We start from the raw sequence: 17,061 nt of genomic DNA on the forward strand, positions 1-17,061 counted from the left end.
TGAAGTTAGTAAAATACTTTTTTCAGCTTTTTATTAAAAAAAACTTGATATTCGACTGTTTCTGCTGAAAAAAAATCATTCAATTTTACAGAATCGGTGTTAGTTTTTTAAAATTGCGAAGTATAAAGAATATATTCTACGTTTCTCCATCTCACAAATCTAAATGAGTCAGAAAAAACTATTTAATAATCATTATTCAACCGAAGCATATAAACTATAATCAGTGCAATTCTTTTTTAATTATAGGTGATGAGAGCAATATTTTAGTACACTGTAAAAACTTTTAGAGTTTCTCAGCGACAAAAATAGTGGCAACTACTTTACACCAAAGTGATGTAGTAAAACGTCATACATTACTATTGTTTAACTACGCTAAAGATCTTTTACACTACTTGGTGTAAAGTAATTTTTATTATTCAGTAACACTAAAATTTATGATTACAGTAAGATAAGATGCACATAAGAGTCAGCAAAGTTAATTTTACAATACATTATAAAGAGCCGTGGTGGCTTAGGGGATAGAGCGCTCGCCTTCGAATAAGGTAAACCGGTTTCAAATCCCGATGATGGCTATTCGATTCGATTTCCACACCCGGCTCGCGTCGACCACAGTGCTGACGTAAAATACCCTCAGTGGTAGACGGATCATGGGTTAGAGTCCCCTTGCCGTCAGGTTAACCGCGGGAGATTTTCGTGGTTTTCCTCTTCATGTAACGCAAATGTGGGTTAGTTCTATCAAAAATCTTTCACAAAGGCGCATTTCTCCCAATATTTGGTTCAGAAGTTACCTTGTCTTCTGGATTGGGTTCAGAATTACAAGGCTACGGAGTTGAGCATTAGTAATCATGAACCCAAAAATTGGGTCGGCTGTTCAACGACGGTTATAAAATAAACTAATTGCAGCATAAAGTAGAAGTCAATTTAGAATCAATATACACACTAATTTTTAACATTAGTTTTGCACAACAAGCATGCGCATAGCACAGAGAAGAACTTAAGATGAATTCGAACTAGGCTTAATAGAGCGGAGGCGAATAGAATTTATGCAGTATAAAATCATTATAATATAATACATATTTAAAGGCAAATTTTTGTTTCTGAAGAACAACAGCGTTGAAAATAATAACCAACTCTCGCCAGTTCATTCTAAATTATATGCGATCGACTCGCAATATTTTACTTGGCGTTACTTTTTTGCGATTGCGTGCCAACATTGATGAGTAAGAGTGTGTGATTTTGGAGTAAAATTATTCTATTTATAAGTGTTTAGATTTAAATAACATCCTTCAAATCTCTTATGAACACTGGATTGGTGTTAGCCCAGAATAAAGTGTTCCTTCACACTATTTTTTGCGTTGTTTAACAACATATTTGGAGCGATATTACACCTCAGTTCTTATAGTGTAATTACCGTGAATAATTATTAAAAGTAGAGTTAATTAAAAATATACTTTTTTACAGATCAAATACCCAAAAAGCCAAATGTAGTAAAAATTTCTGGTTCCAAAACAAAACGAAATTGTAAAAAAAATATCGTAGATCTGTGTTTTTCTTAAATGTGATATATTTATATTAGTTTTGGATAAAATGCTGGCAAATGTAAACTGCATGTTTAAAAAAAAATATGTGAAATCTCTTTTAAAAACAAGCGATAATGACAGTTATAAGTTATTTATATTTGATAATTTTCTTTTAGATACCTGTTATTGCAGATCTTCCTGTTGGATATAACTTACAAGATCATATATTCCCTGGTGGAATCCATTACTTAGTTAGTGAACCAGTTGCCATTGTTCAGCCACGAGTTTTTACATTCAAAGAAATAGTTCGATATCTCTCAATCGGCCGAGGTTAGTAAATGGGAAACAAAAAGTGGTTACTGAAATTTTTTTTTCTCAATTACTAGATGCCATTTTATACAATTTTTTTTTCATTTCTTTAAGAGCATGAAAATCCTTAAAATAGTTTGTATTAAATCATTGTATGAATAAATGAACAAAACATAGCATATCATACAGTGACGTAGTTTTGATGTATGTTTAATGTATATATGATCTGCTTCTGGCACACACATATATACATATAAAAAATTTATTTTTTTCTCTAAATCTTTAAAATATAAAAAATCAAATTTTTTTTTAAAAAATACATCCTACTTACCGAAGAATAGCTCATTAATCAAATAATGTAAAATTTCAGAAACGGTTTTGTCCCCCAAAATGACTAATAAACTTTTTTGCGACTAATAACTTTAACTCGATTGTCTACTGAGATTTAAAAACCCTCAGATTTCTCCATGGTTCTGAGGTATTTCCAGTTAGCATCAACTCTAGAAAAGCAGAAGTCATTTCGAAATATCTGATTAATTGCGTTAACTTAGTACCCGAGGGCCTTCTGAAGAGATCTATGTATGTTTTGGAAGTATTTGAAATAAGCGAACTCATTCATCTGATCGGATACAGATCAGAGAGATAAGAATCATCCTCACCATCACATCTGGTGAAAATTTTATTAACTAATTTTAAAAATATCTAACATCGAAAAAAAGTTACGCATGTTTTGTTTTTGTTGTTCATTTACGTCGCACTAGAGCTGCACAATGGGCTATTGGCGACGGTCTGGGAAACATCCCTGAGGATGATCCGAAGACATGCCATCACAATTTTGATCCTCTGCGGAGGGGATGGCACCCCCGCTTCGGTAGCCCGACGACCTGCAAGTGAAGTCGAGCACTTTACGGTAGAACAGTTTAACGTGGACCAATACCGCACACCCTCGGTCCCTACGCAGACTGATCCAAGTGGTCACCCACCCGCACACTGACCTCAGCCAGTGATGCTTGACTTCGGTGATCTGCTGGGAACCGTGTTATGCATATACTGTTGAATGAAGAAAATTCCTTCTGTTTAATTCTGATTGTTTCCTTTCTCGTATGATGTAATTTGATAACAAAATTTTGTATTAAAGCTAATAAAGATTCTTTGTTTTCATGCATCACAGAGTTTACATAAAAAGAATGTATTCAACGGAAAATGACATTAGTTAATATTGAAAGAATCAATCAAAGAATTACACTTTTTTGACTTAAGTTGTTTTGCTAGTTTTCTAATTTAAAATAATTTCAACTAAAATCATTAACTGTGTTGGGGAATGTTAAATTAATCAATCGATCAATTTCGGCTGTTAAATTCATCTTGTTTTTATTCTTAGACTTAATTTTTTTTTTATTCATCTAGGACCATTAACTGTGCTGGGAGGTGTGGAAGGCTTAGCTTTCATCAATACTAAATATGCCAATAAATCGGAGGATTTCCCGGATGTAGAAATTCATTTCTTGTCAGGGTCACCTGCATCTGATGGTGGCCAAACGTTTCAGCGAGTACATGGCCAAAGAAGAGAGGTAAAGTTAAAATTTTGCATCTTACTTTCTAAAAATTCTTATACCTTTCTTTACAGCAAGATTAATTGTAGAGTCTTGTTTTTAAAAAAAATACTCGTTTTTTCGTGTTATTTGATGAGAAAAAGGTAAAAATAATTTTATTTTGAAAACTTAGGATGCATCACCTTCGAAAGAAGAGTGGTGGAGAATTTTCAGCGACGATAGAAGTTTTCATACCTATGCCTTACTTACTAAGTCTTGTTAAAATATTTTCCATTTATAAATCCTTTTGAAACACGTAGCTTTTAAATATTTTACTTCATTTATGTTTTTCTCTTTTTGTCTAGTTAGGTGTCTGTTAGTTTGTAAATGTCGAAAAGTGAACACATTTTTTGAGTGGTGATAAATTCTGCCTGCATCATTTAAAAAAAAACGAATTAAATAGACTTAATCTCGAATCTCCAGTAGAAATTTGAGAACTCATAACTATTTAGGAAAAATATCGCAACTTTGATTGACGATAAATTGTATTGGTCGAGGAAAATTGCGTCAATTCTCGACTTTTACAGATTAAACAATTGAAACTTGTATTGCTACTTAAAATAGACATTCGTTAGTCGGAGAGAGGTTTAAATTTTGATTGAGGATTGAATTTTGATTGTTAATTTCTTTGGCAATATCATCACTATAATTTCTGTCTGGAAATAAATCAAACTTCTATTTTCATCGGGAACGTAGCTTTAAATTTTGAGGGTGCTAACTAGTCCGAAAGTAGTTTACAATTGTAAAATTTAAACTATGAAAATACGATAGCGAACTCATAAAAACATAGTAATAAAAATATGCTAGTAATACTACAGTATTTTCCTGTACACTTCCACAGCAAATTTATTTTAAAAAATCTGTTGCAGCTTTGGGAGAAGGTTTACAAGCCTTATGCCTACAGAGATGCTTATACATTTTGTCCCGTTCTTCTGAGGCCAAAGAGTCGTGGATATATTAAATTGCGGACAACTGATCCCTATGATCCTCCAGTAATCGATCCTAGATACCTCACTCATCCTCAAGATGTTCTCACCATGGTGGATGGTAAGATATATAGCTTTCTATGTTACTTCCTAATACTTTCAACAATATTGACCTTTGTTATGTTAATTTGCTTTGTTAAAACTAGAGGCCCAGCACCCTGTTTGCAGCCGCATGGAGAAGAAAACCTAGGAAAATTTCCTAGGTTTTGTAAAATGGAGAGGAAAGCCAAGTAAATTTCCCACGGTTAGCCCAACGGCAAGGGGATTCTAACCCATGATTCATCTCCCACTGAAGATAATTTACGTCAGCACTGTGGTCGGTGCAAGTTGGAAGCAGAATTCGTATCAATCAGCCATCTCTGGGTTACGATCCTGGGTTACCTCATTGGGAGACGAACTCTCTATCCCCCGAGCTACCGTGGCTGATTAGCAATAATTTTTGTTTCTTAGCATAAAACAGTTTTCTACGAAAGTTAAAATTATTGACTTAAAATATATACTAAAAAGAATTCTGTTTACTTACTCCTGTGCCCTCATTCCACATCCAAATATATCTCAAAAGATTTAATTAGGATCGCTTAGTGAACATATATAATTTAGCTTACAAATCATTTTTTAAATAACATTTAAAATTGGAGGTATATTGTTACAGCAAATTTGGTGAATTAACAACCATAATTGAAAATTTTCACTTAGGCTGATTTATTAAATCTAATTAGCACATGCGTCACTTTCTGCTTGAAGCTGATAGTTAAGTTCTAAGCCATTTAACAAATCACTCTAACGAAAATTTATGATAACATATTAATGTAATTTATACCAAAAATAATAATTGTAAAATAATAAAAATATTTAGTCCAATATTTATGTAAGTTTATTCTGAAATCTGACATAATAAGGTAACATCTTAGAAATACTTTATAATAAAGAAACAATTCTTTTGGTTATAAACTCTTCATTTAGAACAAAAATCAAAATCAAAAAAATTAAAAATAGTAGAGCAGAAAAAGAAAAAATGAATATTGCAGGTAAATACCTTTAAATTAAGAATACAAAAATATTTTATCTGAAATCAATAAATTCAGGATTGCCAACTTTCAATGCTTTTTGGTAAAATTTCTTCTAGTGGAAGCTAAGTTTATATTTTAATGTATGATTCTTTGTTTTATAAATTTGATTTGAACTTAATTTTACCACCACATGTTAAGGATTCAAAAGTTCATATGGAACACATTTATGTCCCAGATCTTCTATCGTAAGACTTCTAAAATGTGGGCAAAATTACCAAAAATTATGAAAGCTTTAGTTTTTGATTGGGTGCTTGCAACTCGAGAAGAAGACAATCACTGATACACAGACACGTGACCTATAACTTCAGAGCCAGCTGATCATTTATGAGCAACATGGCGTGTTAAAGTCGAGCTACGTTTCTCTACATAAGTTAGAATGTTATTAACTTGAAGTTAATTAAATACAACGCCGTATCACACATCGGATTTGTTAAAATATAATTCTTTATCGTCTATATATTTTACTTAACTTCGATTTATTATTTGTTTACGTATTTTATTGTAATCGTGATATATTTTGTTTTGTGTACCTGGTAACATTGATGCATAGTTAGTTTGTTTATGTTCTACATGTCTTCACGCCTGTCTTTATGTTAAGTAGGAAACATATAGTGAAAGAATTGAAATATTTGTGAAAGAATATAGAATGTGTCGAGTAAGAGAATTGATACTTGACGGACTTGGCTTACTCGCAATAGAAAAGAATGAACAGTTGTTTACGTACACAAATGCCACGCTTCATCAACCAATCAGAATCGATATATTCACTGTATGTCACTTGCTGGTATCCCTAGTTTACCTCGCTATAAAATATTTTTTATAAAAGCATAGTATACTATGCTTTTATAAAAACCATATGCCAACTATAGTTGGCAGCTCTGTACCTTCATGACTAATAACAACCAGAAAAATTGAAATTACTATGTTAAAATTCAATCCTACCACGTGTTTCATCAATGCTCCGACAAAAATAAAGAACAGTGTTATATCATTACGTTCTTATGTTATATAGAGATATCTAACTTTGATGTATTATTAACAATATCTAACTTTGATATATTATTAACAATATCTAACTTTGATACATTATTAACAATATCCAACTTTGTTACATACATTCCCAGAACAATTGGTTCGAGGCTAAACTATTATGTTGTGCAAATTAGCTACTATATGATCTTAACTTGAACAGAGATTTAATTGAAATTAAAAATCAGTGTAATGCATTCAAATTTCCTATATTGTTTAAAGCAGATATTATCCAACTTTTTCAGTCACGGAATAACTTTACACTAAGAAAAAAAAGTTTGATCAAAACTACTAGAATATGGTAAGATTTACCATGTTTCTGGTCCCATGTAAACGCCGAAAAGCAGGGTAATTTTTACCGAAACGCTTTGGTAATGACTTTGGGTAGGATTAAGAAAAAATATGGTTTTATTACCATACTGTTTAGAAGTAAATGCGGTCAAATTTGATAATATCATGATACCTTATGGAAAAATAAATAAGCTCGTTTATTTTTACCAAAGTGTTATGGTAATGAATTTAGTAAAACTATCAATAAATTATGGTTTTATAGCATTGGATGAAATATGGTTAATTTCATCATGGTACCTTAGAGCAGGGTATAAAAACCATAATTCAGTTCAATTTACTTTTCAGTTTTGTATTTTTACTAAATGTGTAGTAATACAAACTATAATTTTGAATAATAAAATTTATTGTAAATCGTTACACGAAGGGAAAAATTACCAAATGAATGGTTTAAATATCATAGATTTTGGCTTTTAACAGTTTTTTTTTTTTTTTTTGACCAGAAATGACAGTTATAGTTACTAATCCAAAAAATTTTCCTACGTGAAAATTTGGAAAATCTAAGTAGGCTATTAAATTTTATCTCGCAACTTTATAATGTATTTAATAAATTGTACAATTAATTAGCATTAACTAGGTCGTTCAATCATTTAAGATTTCCGAACATTACATTTCACTGTTTATTTCAGAACTCTTTCTACATCACAGATAGCAAAAGCATACATGAAAAAAATTCAAAGCAAATATTTCAGATGAACTGAGTGCTATTTTGATTCTATTATATTTGTTAAATCTTTTTATTTGTTTTCGTTTAAAAAATAAGAGGAAATACGAGAATATTTTGCTCTAAAAAATGGGATTTCATTCGGATAACGCTTGTCTGCTGTTTCACCTGAACGGTGACGAACAATCGATATTCTATTATTTTCCTCACACATCGATAGCGCAAAAAAATCATAGCATCAAAATACTTCCCCCCCCTTTTTTTTTATTATTTTGTTTAAATTTCAAAATATATACATTTTAAAAATTTTTGTTGTTGTTTCTGATACAACTGGCCAATATCATCCAGTCTATCATCCAGCCTATTTGGTGAAGCCAAGCGAATTTAAGGCAGAGGTAGCGTTTCGTGTTTTTCGATATCACCATCTATGGCAGGGTTTCTTAACCTGTGGTTCATGGACCCCTTAGGGGTCCATGGGTCATACTTTGGGGGTCCGCCGACTACTTTTAAGACGATTGGATCAATAATATTTAAATAACATTGATCTTTTTTTTTCTAAAGGGTGAAAATACATACATATTTGAAACTAGGTGATTGAGATACCCCAAATTCAGTGCGGACCCTCTAATATCCCTGTCATATTTTTAACATTCTCCACCAACCGGCTTTCAGTTTGCACCATCAGGGGCAACCCCCTGATTACGTCCGATTTACTATTTTTATAATCCTCTATCGACCCCTAATTTTTATGAGCCGTCCCTTTGCTCTTTCTTCTTAGATATCCCAACAATCCTCCACAACATGAGGAAAAGAACATTCGCAAACCATATAAAAATTTAAAATTTTTAAAAACACAAAGTAGCTTTCAAATTTTATTTCAATTGAAAATAAAGTAAAATAAAAATAATTGATGGTTTTTGCAATAATTTTTTTACAGGGGGTGGTCTGTGACTTCCTAAAAATTTCTTAAAGGGGTCCATTATATCAAAAAGGTTAAGAAACACTGATCTATGGGCAAGAATGTGACGTCAGTCACACACACGTCACAGCTCGTTTATAGGACGGACCCTTTCATACGTCCTTTCATTCATTCACAGATCGTAATTTTGACCTGAATTAGAAAAATATTCATCTCCAATTCCATAACCCAAGAGGCATTGATCTGATATAGGAACATGGGGGATCTTGTGATCCGACAAATTTAACGTGCACCACTCATCATTTACTTCATCTTCTTGTTCTCTGAGTCTTCGATCGTCGGGGATCAAACTCACGACCTCAAGGACATGGGCCAAGGTCATATATATATATATATATATATATTTATAGTCCAGTCACATTAATGTGAACACCACCCACTCTCGACGTCAATTTGAAATAATCAATCACAGAAGGCAGGTGGCAGCACATTACTATAGAGTGTATATAAAGGATGTCCTAGGGCATCGGAAAGCATTTCAATCGTTGGCGTAATGCAGAAACATAACTATTTCTCTGACGTCCAAATGGGCATGATTATTGGCTTTCGGGCCAAGGGTGGAAGCATTTCGGAAGCGGCTAATTTTGCGAACTGTGCGCGTGCCGCCGTGGTAAAAGTATACCGTGCATGGCAAAATGGCACTATCCAAAATCATCGTCGTGGCACATGTGGTGCACCACGGGCTATAGATGATAAAGACGAACGAAGGCTACGGAGATGCGTTCGGGCGAATAGACGTGCAACTGTTGAGCAACTGGCCGCCCAGATGAACCAAAAGACTACCAAGAGTAAACCTAATTTACTGCCTTCCAGCACGTCTAGCAGCGGTCAGCTGTGCCAAAGGTGGTTATTCTGGCTTTTGACAGGTGGTCACATTAATGTGACTGGACTGTGTTTTCATATATGTATACATATGGAGAGTGAGATTATTGACGGCCAATTAAACTAACTTTACTTTACAGCAATGAAGATTTGCATGGCCTTCGGAGAATCACCAGCATTCAAGAAATTCGGAGGTCACCCCTATGAGACCACATTTCCAGGATGCGAGATCTATACAAAAAATAGCGATGAGTACCTGGCTTGTGTTGCTCGCACTTACACATCAACCATCTATCATCCTGTAGGCACCTGCAAAATGGGGGCTGCCAATGATCCAACAGCAGTGGTTGATCCACAGTTGAGGTAATAACTTATTCTGTTTGATTAACACATGCAGGTAACAGTTTTGTAATGAATATTCTTCATCCATATTTTTAAAAATCTAAGTAAAAAGAGCTGAAAAGTGATTAATAGAAACGTCTCCTATTTCCTCAGGCAATTAAATCGTTTTTAATGTTTTTCAATTCATCGTCATCACTAGTGATTCAACAGATTTCAATGACGTTTTGTTTCTTTTTCACTTAAATTTTACTTTCCAATACTATTTTGATTACAATATTTTGGTTCTATTTAGATTTCATTTTTGACAAGAGCTCTGAAAATGTATATTACAGGTGATCACTACAGAATTTCCTGCAATGAATATGTGCGGAATAGTTTAGATGGTCTTAGTGTTGGAAGATAAAAATTTAAAAATTGCGATTTCTAATAAATTTTCTATTTAAGCTATTTAAATTAATTCATTAAAGTTTGTATTTTCAACTCACTTATGAAAAACCACCGATTCGTACAATAAGTTAGGATCTATGATTTGAATCAGTATCAAAGTTAATAAACGAATTAATTTTAGCAAATTCAAATTAACACAATAAAATCCATTAACGTGAATCAACATTTAAAAATCAACGGGTTCAAATCAACGTAATATAAATCACCTGATGTATCCTACTGATTTGAATTGAGTTATTCGAATAAACTGACTTGAGTTTCTGGTTGAAATAAACTGACAAGAATCACTGATTCAAATTAATTCAAAACAACTTCCTTAACTAAATTATTCAAATAAACATACTAGAATTATTGATTTAAATAAAATTAATTATTGAGATATTCATACGAATCATTGATTTTAGTCTGTTGATTTAAATCAGCAACTAAATCAAGTTATCAATGCTACAAATAAACTTATTCGAATATTAATTCACCACAACAGATTAGAATCACTGCTTCGAATCAGCATAAAAATATTTCAACAAATTAATATCACTGATTCGAAAAAATTTATAAATTATTTGACGAATTTAAATCACCTATTAGTTAAATATATAGAGAATAAAACAATGAAACTTGTATGTTAATTATCAATTTAAATCATTGTCACAATGGTGTTTCGAATAGTTTCAGTGATTTAAATTGCCATTTTAGTGCACATCACCGTACCATGTCCAAGTACTTAGGCCTTTTTTCAGGGCTATATCTTTTAACGGCCATGGTATGAATACTACGAATTTTTGATCATGGTGAGACGACGTTGCCAGCAACTGAGCTGGCAACTTTATCTCCATACTTTCACGCACAACCAAAAGCAGGACTTTCAGCCACAGCGAATCATTGATTTTAGTCTGTTGATTTAAATCAGCAATTAAATCAACTTATCGTTGCTACAAATAAACTTATTCGAATAGTGACTCAACGCAACAGATTAGAATCACTGCTTCGAATCATCAAGAGAATATTTCAACAAATTAATATCACTGATTTGAAAAAAATTATAAATTATTTGACGAATTTAAATCCCCTATTTAGAGTTAAATATATAGAGAATAAAACAATGCAACTTGTACGTTAATTATTAATTTGAATCATTGTCACAATGGCATTTCGGATAGTTTCAGTGATTTAAATAGCCATTTCATTGCACATCATCCTACCATGGCCAAGTACTTAGCCCTTTTTTCAGGGCTATATCTTTTAACAGCCATGGTATGAATACTGCTCATTTTTTATCATTGTGAGACGACGTTGCCAGCAACGGAGCTGGCATCTTTATCTCCCTACTTTCACGCAACAACCAAAAACAGGACTTTCAGCCACAGCAGAGCTTGATATGCACATTACGAGTACTTCATATGCACGCCGGTTGTTAAATTGGCTGCCAGGTAGGTTCGAACTATTGACCTTAGCGCTCCCCCGGAGGTGCGAGCGAGGCCATAGCCTACTGCGCCACTGAAGTGCCTAATTCAGTACTCATCTTAAATGCGTTTATTTAAAAATATTAATAATATTAACAAAATTGATAATAACTATAATTTTCTTCCCTTTCAGGGTCAAGGGGGTGCATGGCTTGCGGGTCGTAGATGGTTCAATAATGCCAAATATAGTGACTGGCAATACAAATGCTCCAATAATTATGATAGCAGAAAAAGCTGCTGATATGATCAAAGGTGTAAGGACGGTAATACGACGAAAAGATAAAAAGAAAAAGAAAAAACGGTGATAGCTAGTTTTGTGTATTAGTGTTTCTCTGACATTGTGAAATATCATTAAGATTATAGTGCCGAATGTTGAATATCATAATAAGTCTTTAAATTACGCGGTTTAACCAACGGCTAATATTCTATGTCTCGAAAGTTATGAAGAAATTTTTGTTAAATTGAAAAAATTCAAGTCTGTCATGTTAATAGGATTTAAAAGATTACTTGAAAAAAAAATGTAAGTGATTTTTGTGAATCGACAATTTATGATATTTTTTAAAAAAATGTACCGTTTCAACATTGTAGAAGAACAAATATTCAAGTTTAAATAAGAACTCTATAACTATCTAAATCCATGGGAAAGAGTTATATAGAATATTTTTCTATTGCATCCTGAAATATGTAAAAGAATGAAGAAAGAATGCTGAGCTTACCCACAACTGTATTCGCAATCGATAGCTTAAGGACAATATTTTTATTTTATGCTCAGAAGTTAAATCTTTCAAATGAGTTGCAAATTGTATTGCCGGCTTATTTTTTTCTAAATATCGAAATTTCAAATAAAAAAATATGTCAAATATTGCAAGATGTGAATAAATCACATTTCGAAAGATATGATTTCCGAAAATAAATTAAAAGTAAATTAATACGTTAAACCATGATTGATGTGACAAGAAAATGTGTCCAAAACGTAAAAAGTGGTGGTTTACAGACATTCAGCCCCTGGAAAATTTGCCTTCATTACTCGTACTGTGTGAGAAGTAATAACAATTATGCTTCAAAACAGGGTATTATTATTTATTTTTTTTTAATTTTCAAATTTTTTAACTATGCTTAAAAAAAAATTTTCTCAACCTTCAGATAAAATCTATATTGAAATTTGTTTTTTTAACTTAAATAAATATCGTATCAGTATTTCATTTATTTAAGTTTTAACGCAAACAACGAAATTTGAGAGGGAATTTACATAAGATCAAACATTATTCAAAGAAATTGAATTTTTTATTTATTTTTTTATCCCGTAAAATTTCATTTTAAAAACAACGTGCAAATTCATATTAAGGTATTAAATTTAATCATTTTAATTTCAAGGTAGAGCATAGTGCCAGATAATTAAATTTAAGAAGAATTAATTTGCATAATCATATATTTTCAATTAAGCACAGCATTAAGGTGACAACGAATTTAAACAATGTTATGGTTCATCTTGGCACAACATTAAAAATGGAACAAATTTAAACAATGTTATGGTTCAATTTGGTACAGCATTAAGGTTGCAACAAATTTAAACAATGTTACGGTTCAACTTGTTCAAAATTTTCTAACATAGTAATTCAATCCATTTAATAATAATTAATTATTAAACCAAATCAAGAATTATTTAGTTATAGGAGTTTATTACTGTCTGTCTAGCTAAAGAACTCCCCTCGCTAGTTGTCTGGAACACTATGGTGTCTTTGCGAGGTTAAGCTGTTTCAAGTGGTGTCGTGAGGGGAATATTAAGGCTCCTCTCTTTAGAACACACTTTTTCTTGTTTTTATAGCATCAGACGGCCCTGTAGCGGAAAGAGTTCTTAGGTTGTTTAGACAGTACCTAACGGTTTATAACTAACCATATGAAGTCCAGGGGCAGAAAGGTCTAACGATGAGCATTTTATAGGGGAATTGTTGTGCAGTTTGTTCAGGCTCCAAACAAAATCTAAATTCTTATTTTTTATGAAGAGCTTTAAAACTTTTGCGTCCAAATATATCTAATAACTAGCAAATGTATTTTGCCACCACTTTTTAACTTTTTAGATCTATTTTCAAAGTTAGAGATGTATTTTAATGTTTCGTTTTTTCATTACAAACGAGAGAAATTTGTAGTCTTTGTTGATTTTGAGCTTTTCAAATCAAAGTCTATGACTCTCAATGTTGCCATTCCGTATTACTCTAAGAGTAGTACTTGAAATGTTTTGTAAATATATTTATTTATTTTATGTTTGTTTTTGTAAACACTGTTCAAAGTTTATAAATATTTCTATTGTTTCTGAGAGATTTTAAGTGCCTTAGCAATTTTTATTTTATCGTACCTGATACGGGTCTTTTGAGTCAGATGTGTTTTTATATATTTGATTTCTATGTACTTCTTGAGGTGACTATGTCTGCAAAAAAGTACTTTGAGGGTTGGATGTATGGGAATTCATGGTGTTTTTTAAAAAAAAATATGCACTTGTTGAAATATCATTAATGTTTACAATTCCCATCATCATCATTTCTTTTTTATAAATTTGTGTGTTACAAAATTTGATTATGAAAGATCTATCAATAAAAATTATTATACATTTAATCATAACTCATTTTCGATAAAAGTTTATTAAAGAGTGCTTCTCCTGTTATTTTGATTTGTTAAAGAAGCTTCATTTTTTTATATAAAAATGTAATTCAAAAAAAATATTTTTTGAAAAAACTAGGAAAAAAATATATTTTGTTTTTAATCATTATTCATGTTTAATTAATGTCATTAAAGAGTGTTTTTGAACTCCACAAAAATTTTATTCAGATTTTTTTTAAAGCAACTTCGAATTTCTTTTTATAAATTTATGAAGTTTCTGTAAAAAGTCAAAACATTTAAAATTAATATAATATTTTTTTCAAATTTATTTTTAGTGAAACTCATCATGAATTTAAATTAATTGTATTAATTGATTGTATTAACTGAAATTATTGTAATTGTATTACTGTAATTGCAATTATTTCAATTATGTAATCATATGATACATAATTTTAGCACCAACAATTATAAAATGCTATTTTGGTCTGCTAAAGTAAATTACACATTTTTTAAATAAATGCACGAATAAAAAATTGTTTTTGAAGTGTCTATGAAAAATATTACTGTACATTTAATCTTAATTCGTGTTATTTTATTAAAAAATAGAACTATTAATGATGTTAATTCCCTTTAATTTGTTGTGTTTCAATAAAGCAAATATTTTTTTAATAAATTTTTAATGTGTAATTACATTCTACAAAGTATTGTCAAATCGATTTATTATGTTATCACCATAATTGTTTGATTTTTATTAAAAAAGTTTAATAAAATTTGTTTTGAGTAACGTTAAATAGAAGTCTGTGTAATTTATTCTTTACATATTCAACTAATTAATCTTCCTTTACCTCTCGATCCAAAGAAATAAATCCTGAGAAAAAATTGCATAGGGGTTTAAGGTGGTTTGAATTAACATTTATTCAAATTAGCACAAACTTTTATAATTAAAATCTTGAAATTTAAAATGCTTGGAAAAAAGCTTGATAGTAAGATAAAAAATTGTATAATAATTCGGCATTGATTGAATTTACATTGTTCGACCAAGCAATAAAGCCTGGAACAAATGGACTTTAATTTCTATCAGCATATTTTTGAAGGCAATGAAACTTTTTAATCAATTTACAAAAAGACAGTTATAAAATTAATATTAATTTATTGGTTTGCAAACTGTTATATATTTTTGGGCTTAAAAAATTGCTACGTATGTTATTCTATAATAAATGAAGCCATATTCTCTGAATGGAATTTTAGCTTTTTTTTAAATTGGCACTTGTAACTCGATAGTGTTCATGAAAGTATGGCTTATGTGCGAATTTTAAAATCGTTACATGGACAGTTTAAAATTATCATGAAGAATTGATGGACATATGTTTATAAAAGTATGGCTGCATTTTTCTAATCCAAATTTTAAAGCACAAAAAGTTAAAGTAGACTTATTAGTCGAAACTAGAGAACGTTTATGAATATAGCAATGTGTTCAACGTTACTATATAAGAGCAGTTATTTAAATAATGCCCCTCGAAATTTTTGTTTTTTGAACTCAAGAAATTCCTACAAATGTCATTCTGTAAAATATTGCCATATACTTCGAAAAAAAGCTTTAATTTTTTATTTTTTAAGCATAAAGCATAAGTAGTTTAAACTGGGATGTGAATATAAATAAAATATTTGATGTAAATATTGATATAAATATAGGAAAAATAAGAAAAATTAAAAAAAGAGAACTGAAATTTAAAGGAAATGATTAAAGAGTAAATATCTTCAATTTTTGTTGATTATTTAACTACAACCCTCAAACCAAAAGTTGTTCCGCAATGAACTGATCGTGAAAGTATGGTTCCCAGTAAGACACCGAAGTGAAGCAATACTGGCTGCTGTCAGTTAATGCTGTTAATAACTGTTACTATTATTAATAAGAAAGCAAGACTACGAAGGCTGAGCAACATCATTTCAAGAGTTGACAATATTTATATACGTTCTTACTGGGAGTTTGGCATCCATTTAACGAGTTAACGATTTTTTCTTAACTTGCAAAAGAATATAATGCACATGTTACCGGCAAAGTATGAAACGCCGACATTGTATAGAATGCCTTGGCATTGTATAGAATGCCTGATGTTTTTAGGCAAAGTATGAAATGTGAGATGTATTGCATACTTTCCCTAGGCATTGTATAGAATGCCTAGTCATTCTATAGAATGCCGGATGCTATTTAGGCAAAGTATGAAATAATCGTCCTGATGAGGTTATTATGTAAATGATATGCATGTTACTGTGAATGACCGAAATCGGTGGTTGTTGACAATCACATAGTCGCTTTGGTGAATGTCCGAAATATTTATTACATCCGATTTGATATTAATTTATTCGTGGATATAATTACATTTATTCGATGTTTTAATACTTATTGACTATAGATTAGAAGAAACATCAGTGTTTGGAGTATCGGGCAAATATATATCGGGCAATGGTACTTGACCATTAAAAAAAAATATCAGTGTAGGATATACCGGCAGTGGCACTTGACCTTAAAAAACATCAGTGTAGGGTATACCGGGCAAATGTATACCGGGCAGTGGCATTTGACCCTAAAAAACATCAGTGTAGGGTATACCGGGCAAATGAATGCCGGTCTTCTAATCTATCGTCAGTACAGTAAGTATTAAAATATCGAATAAAAATAATCTATCGTCAGTATTAAAATATTGAATAAATGTAATTATATCCACGAATAAATTAATATCAAATCGGATGACGTTTTGAATTTGCCATTTTTGAATGACATTTTGAAGAATCGGAGATGTATTTTATACTTTGTCGGTTTCTCATTTGGCATTTTATAGAATGCCTAGGCAATGTATGAAGTATAAATCATTTCATACTTTGCCGGCTAATTTT

At 31.2% G+C, this 17,061-nt stretch overlaps 1 protein-coding gene across 1 annotated transcript in view; it reads left to right on the top strand.

Annotated features, from left to right (window-relative positions):
* LOC107449348 (glucose dehydrogenase [FAD, quinone]) overlaps nucleotides 1-12,007 on the top strand; it is a 121,381-nt gene extending 109,374 nt beyond the window's left edge. Inside the window, exons 7-11 of the mRNA XM_016064849.4 lie at nucleotides 1,697-1,850; nucleotides 3,237-3,400; nucleotides 4,291-4,468; nucleotides 9,460-9,682; nucleotides 11,705-12,007. Of these exons, the coding sequence (XP_015920335.1) occupies nucleotides 1,697-1,850; nucleotides 3,237-3,400; nucleotides 4,291-4,468; nucleotides 9,460-9,682; nucleotides 11,705-11,876 (891 nt within the window). The 3' untranslated portion in view covers nucleotides 11,877-12,007. The remainder of the gene's footprint in view (nucleotides 1-1,696; nucleotides 1,851-3,236; nucleotides 3,401-4,290; nucleotides 4,469-9,459; nucleotides 9,683-11,704) is intronic.
* Nucleotides 12,008-17,061: the final 5,054 nt, after the last annotated feature.

The sequence above is a fragment of the Parasteatoda tepidariorum genome, chromosome 5 (genome assembly GCF_043381705.1).
Source record: "Parasteatoda tepidariorum isolate YZ-2023 chromosome 5, CAS_Ptep_4.0, whole genome shotgun sequence".
NCBI lineage: Eukaryota > Metazoa > Arthropoda > Arachnida > Araneae > Theridiidae > Parasteatoda > Parasteatoda tepidariorum.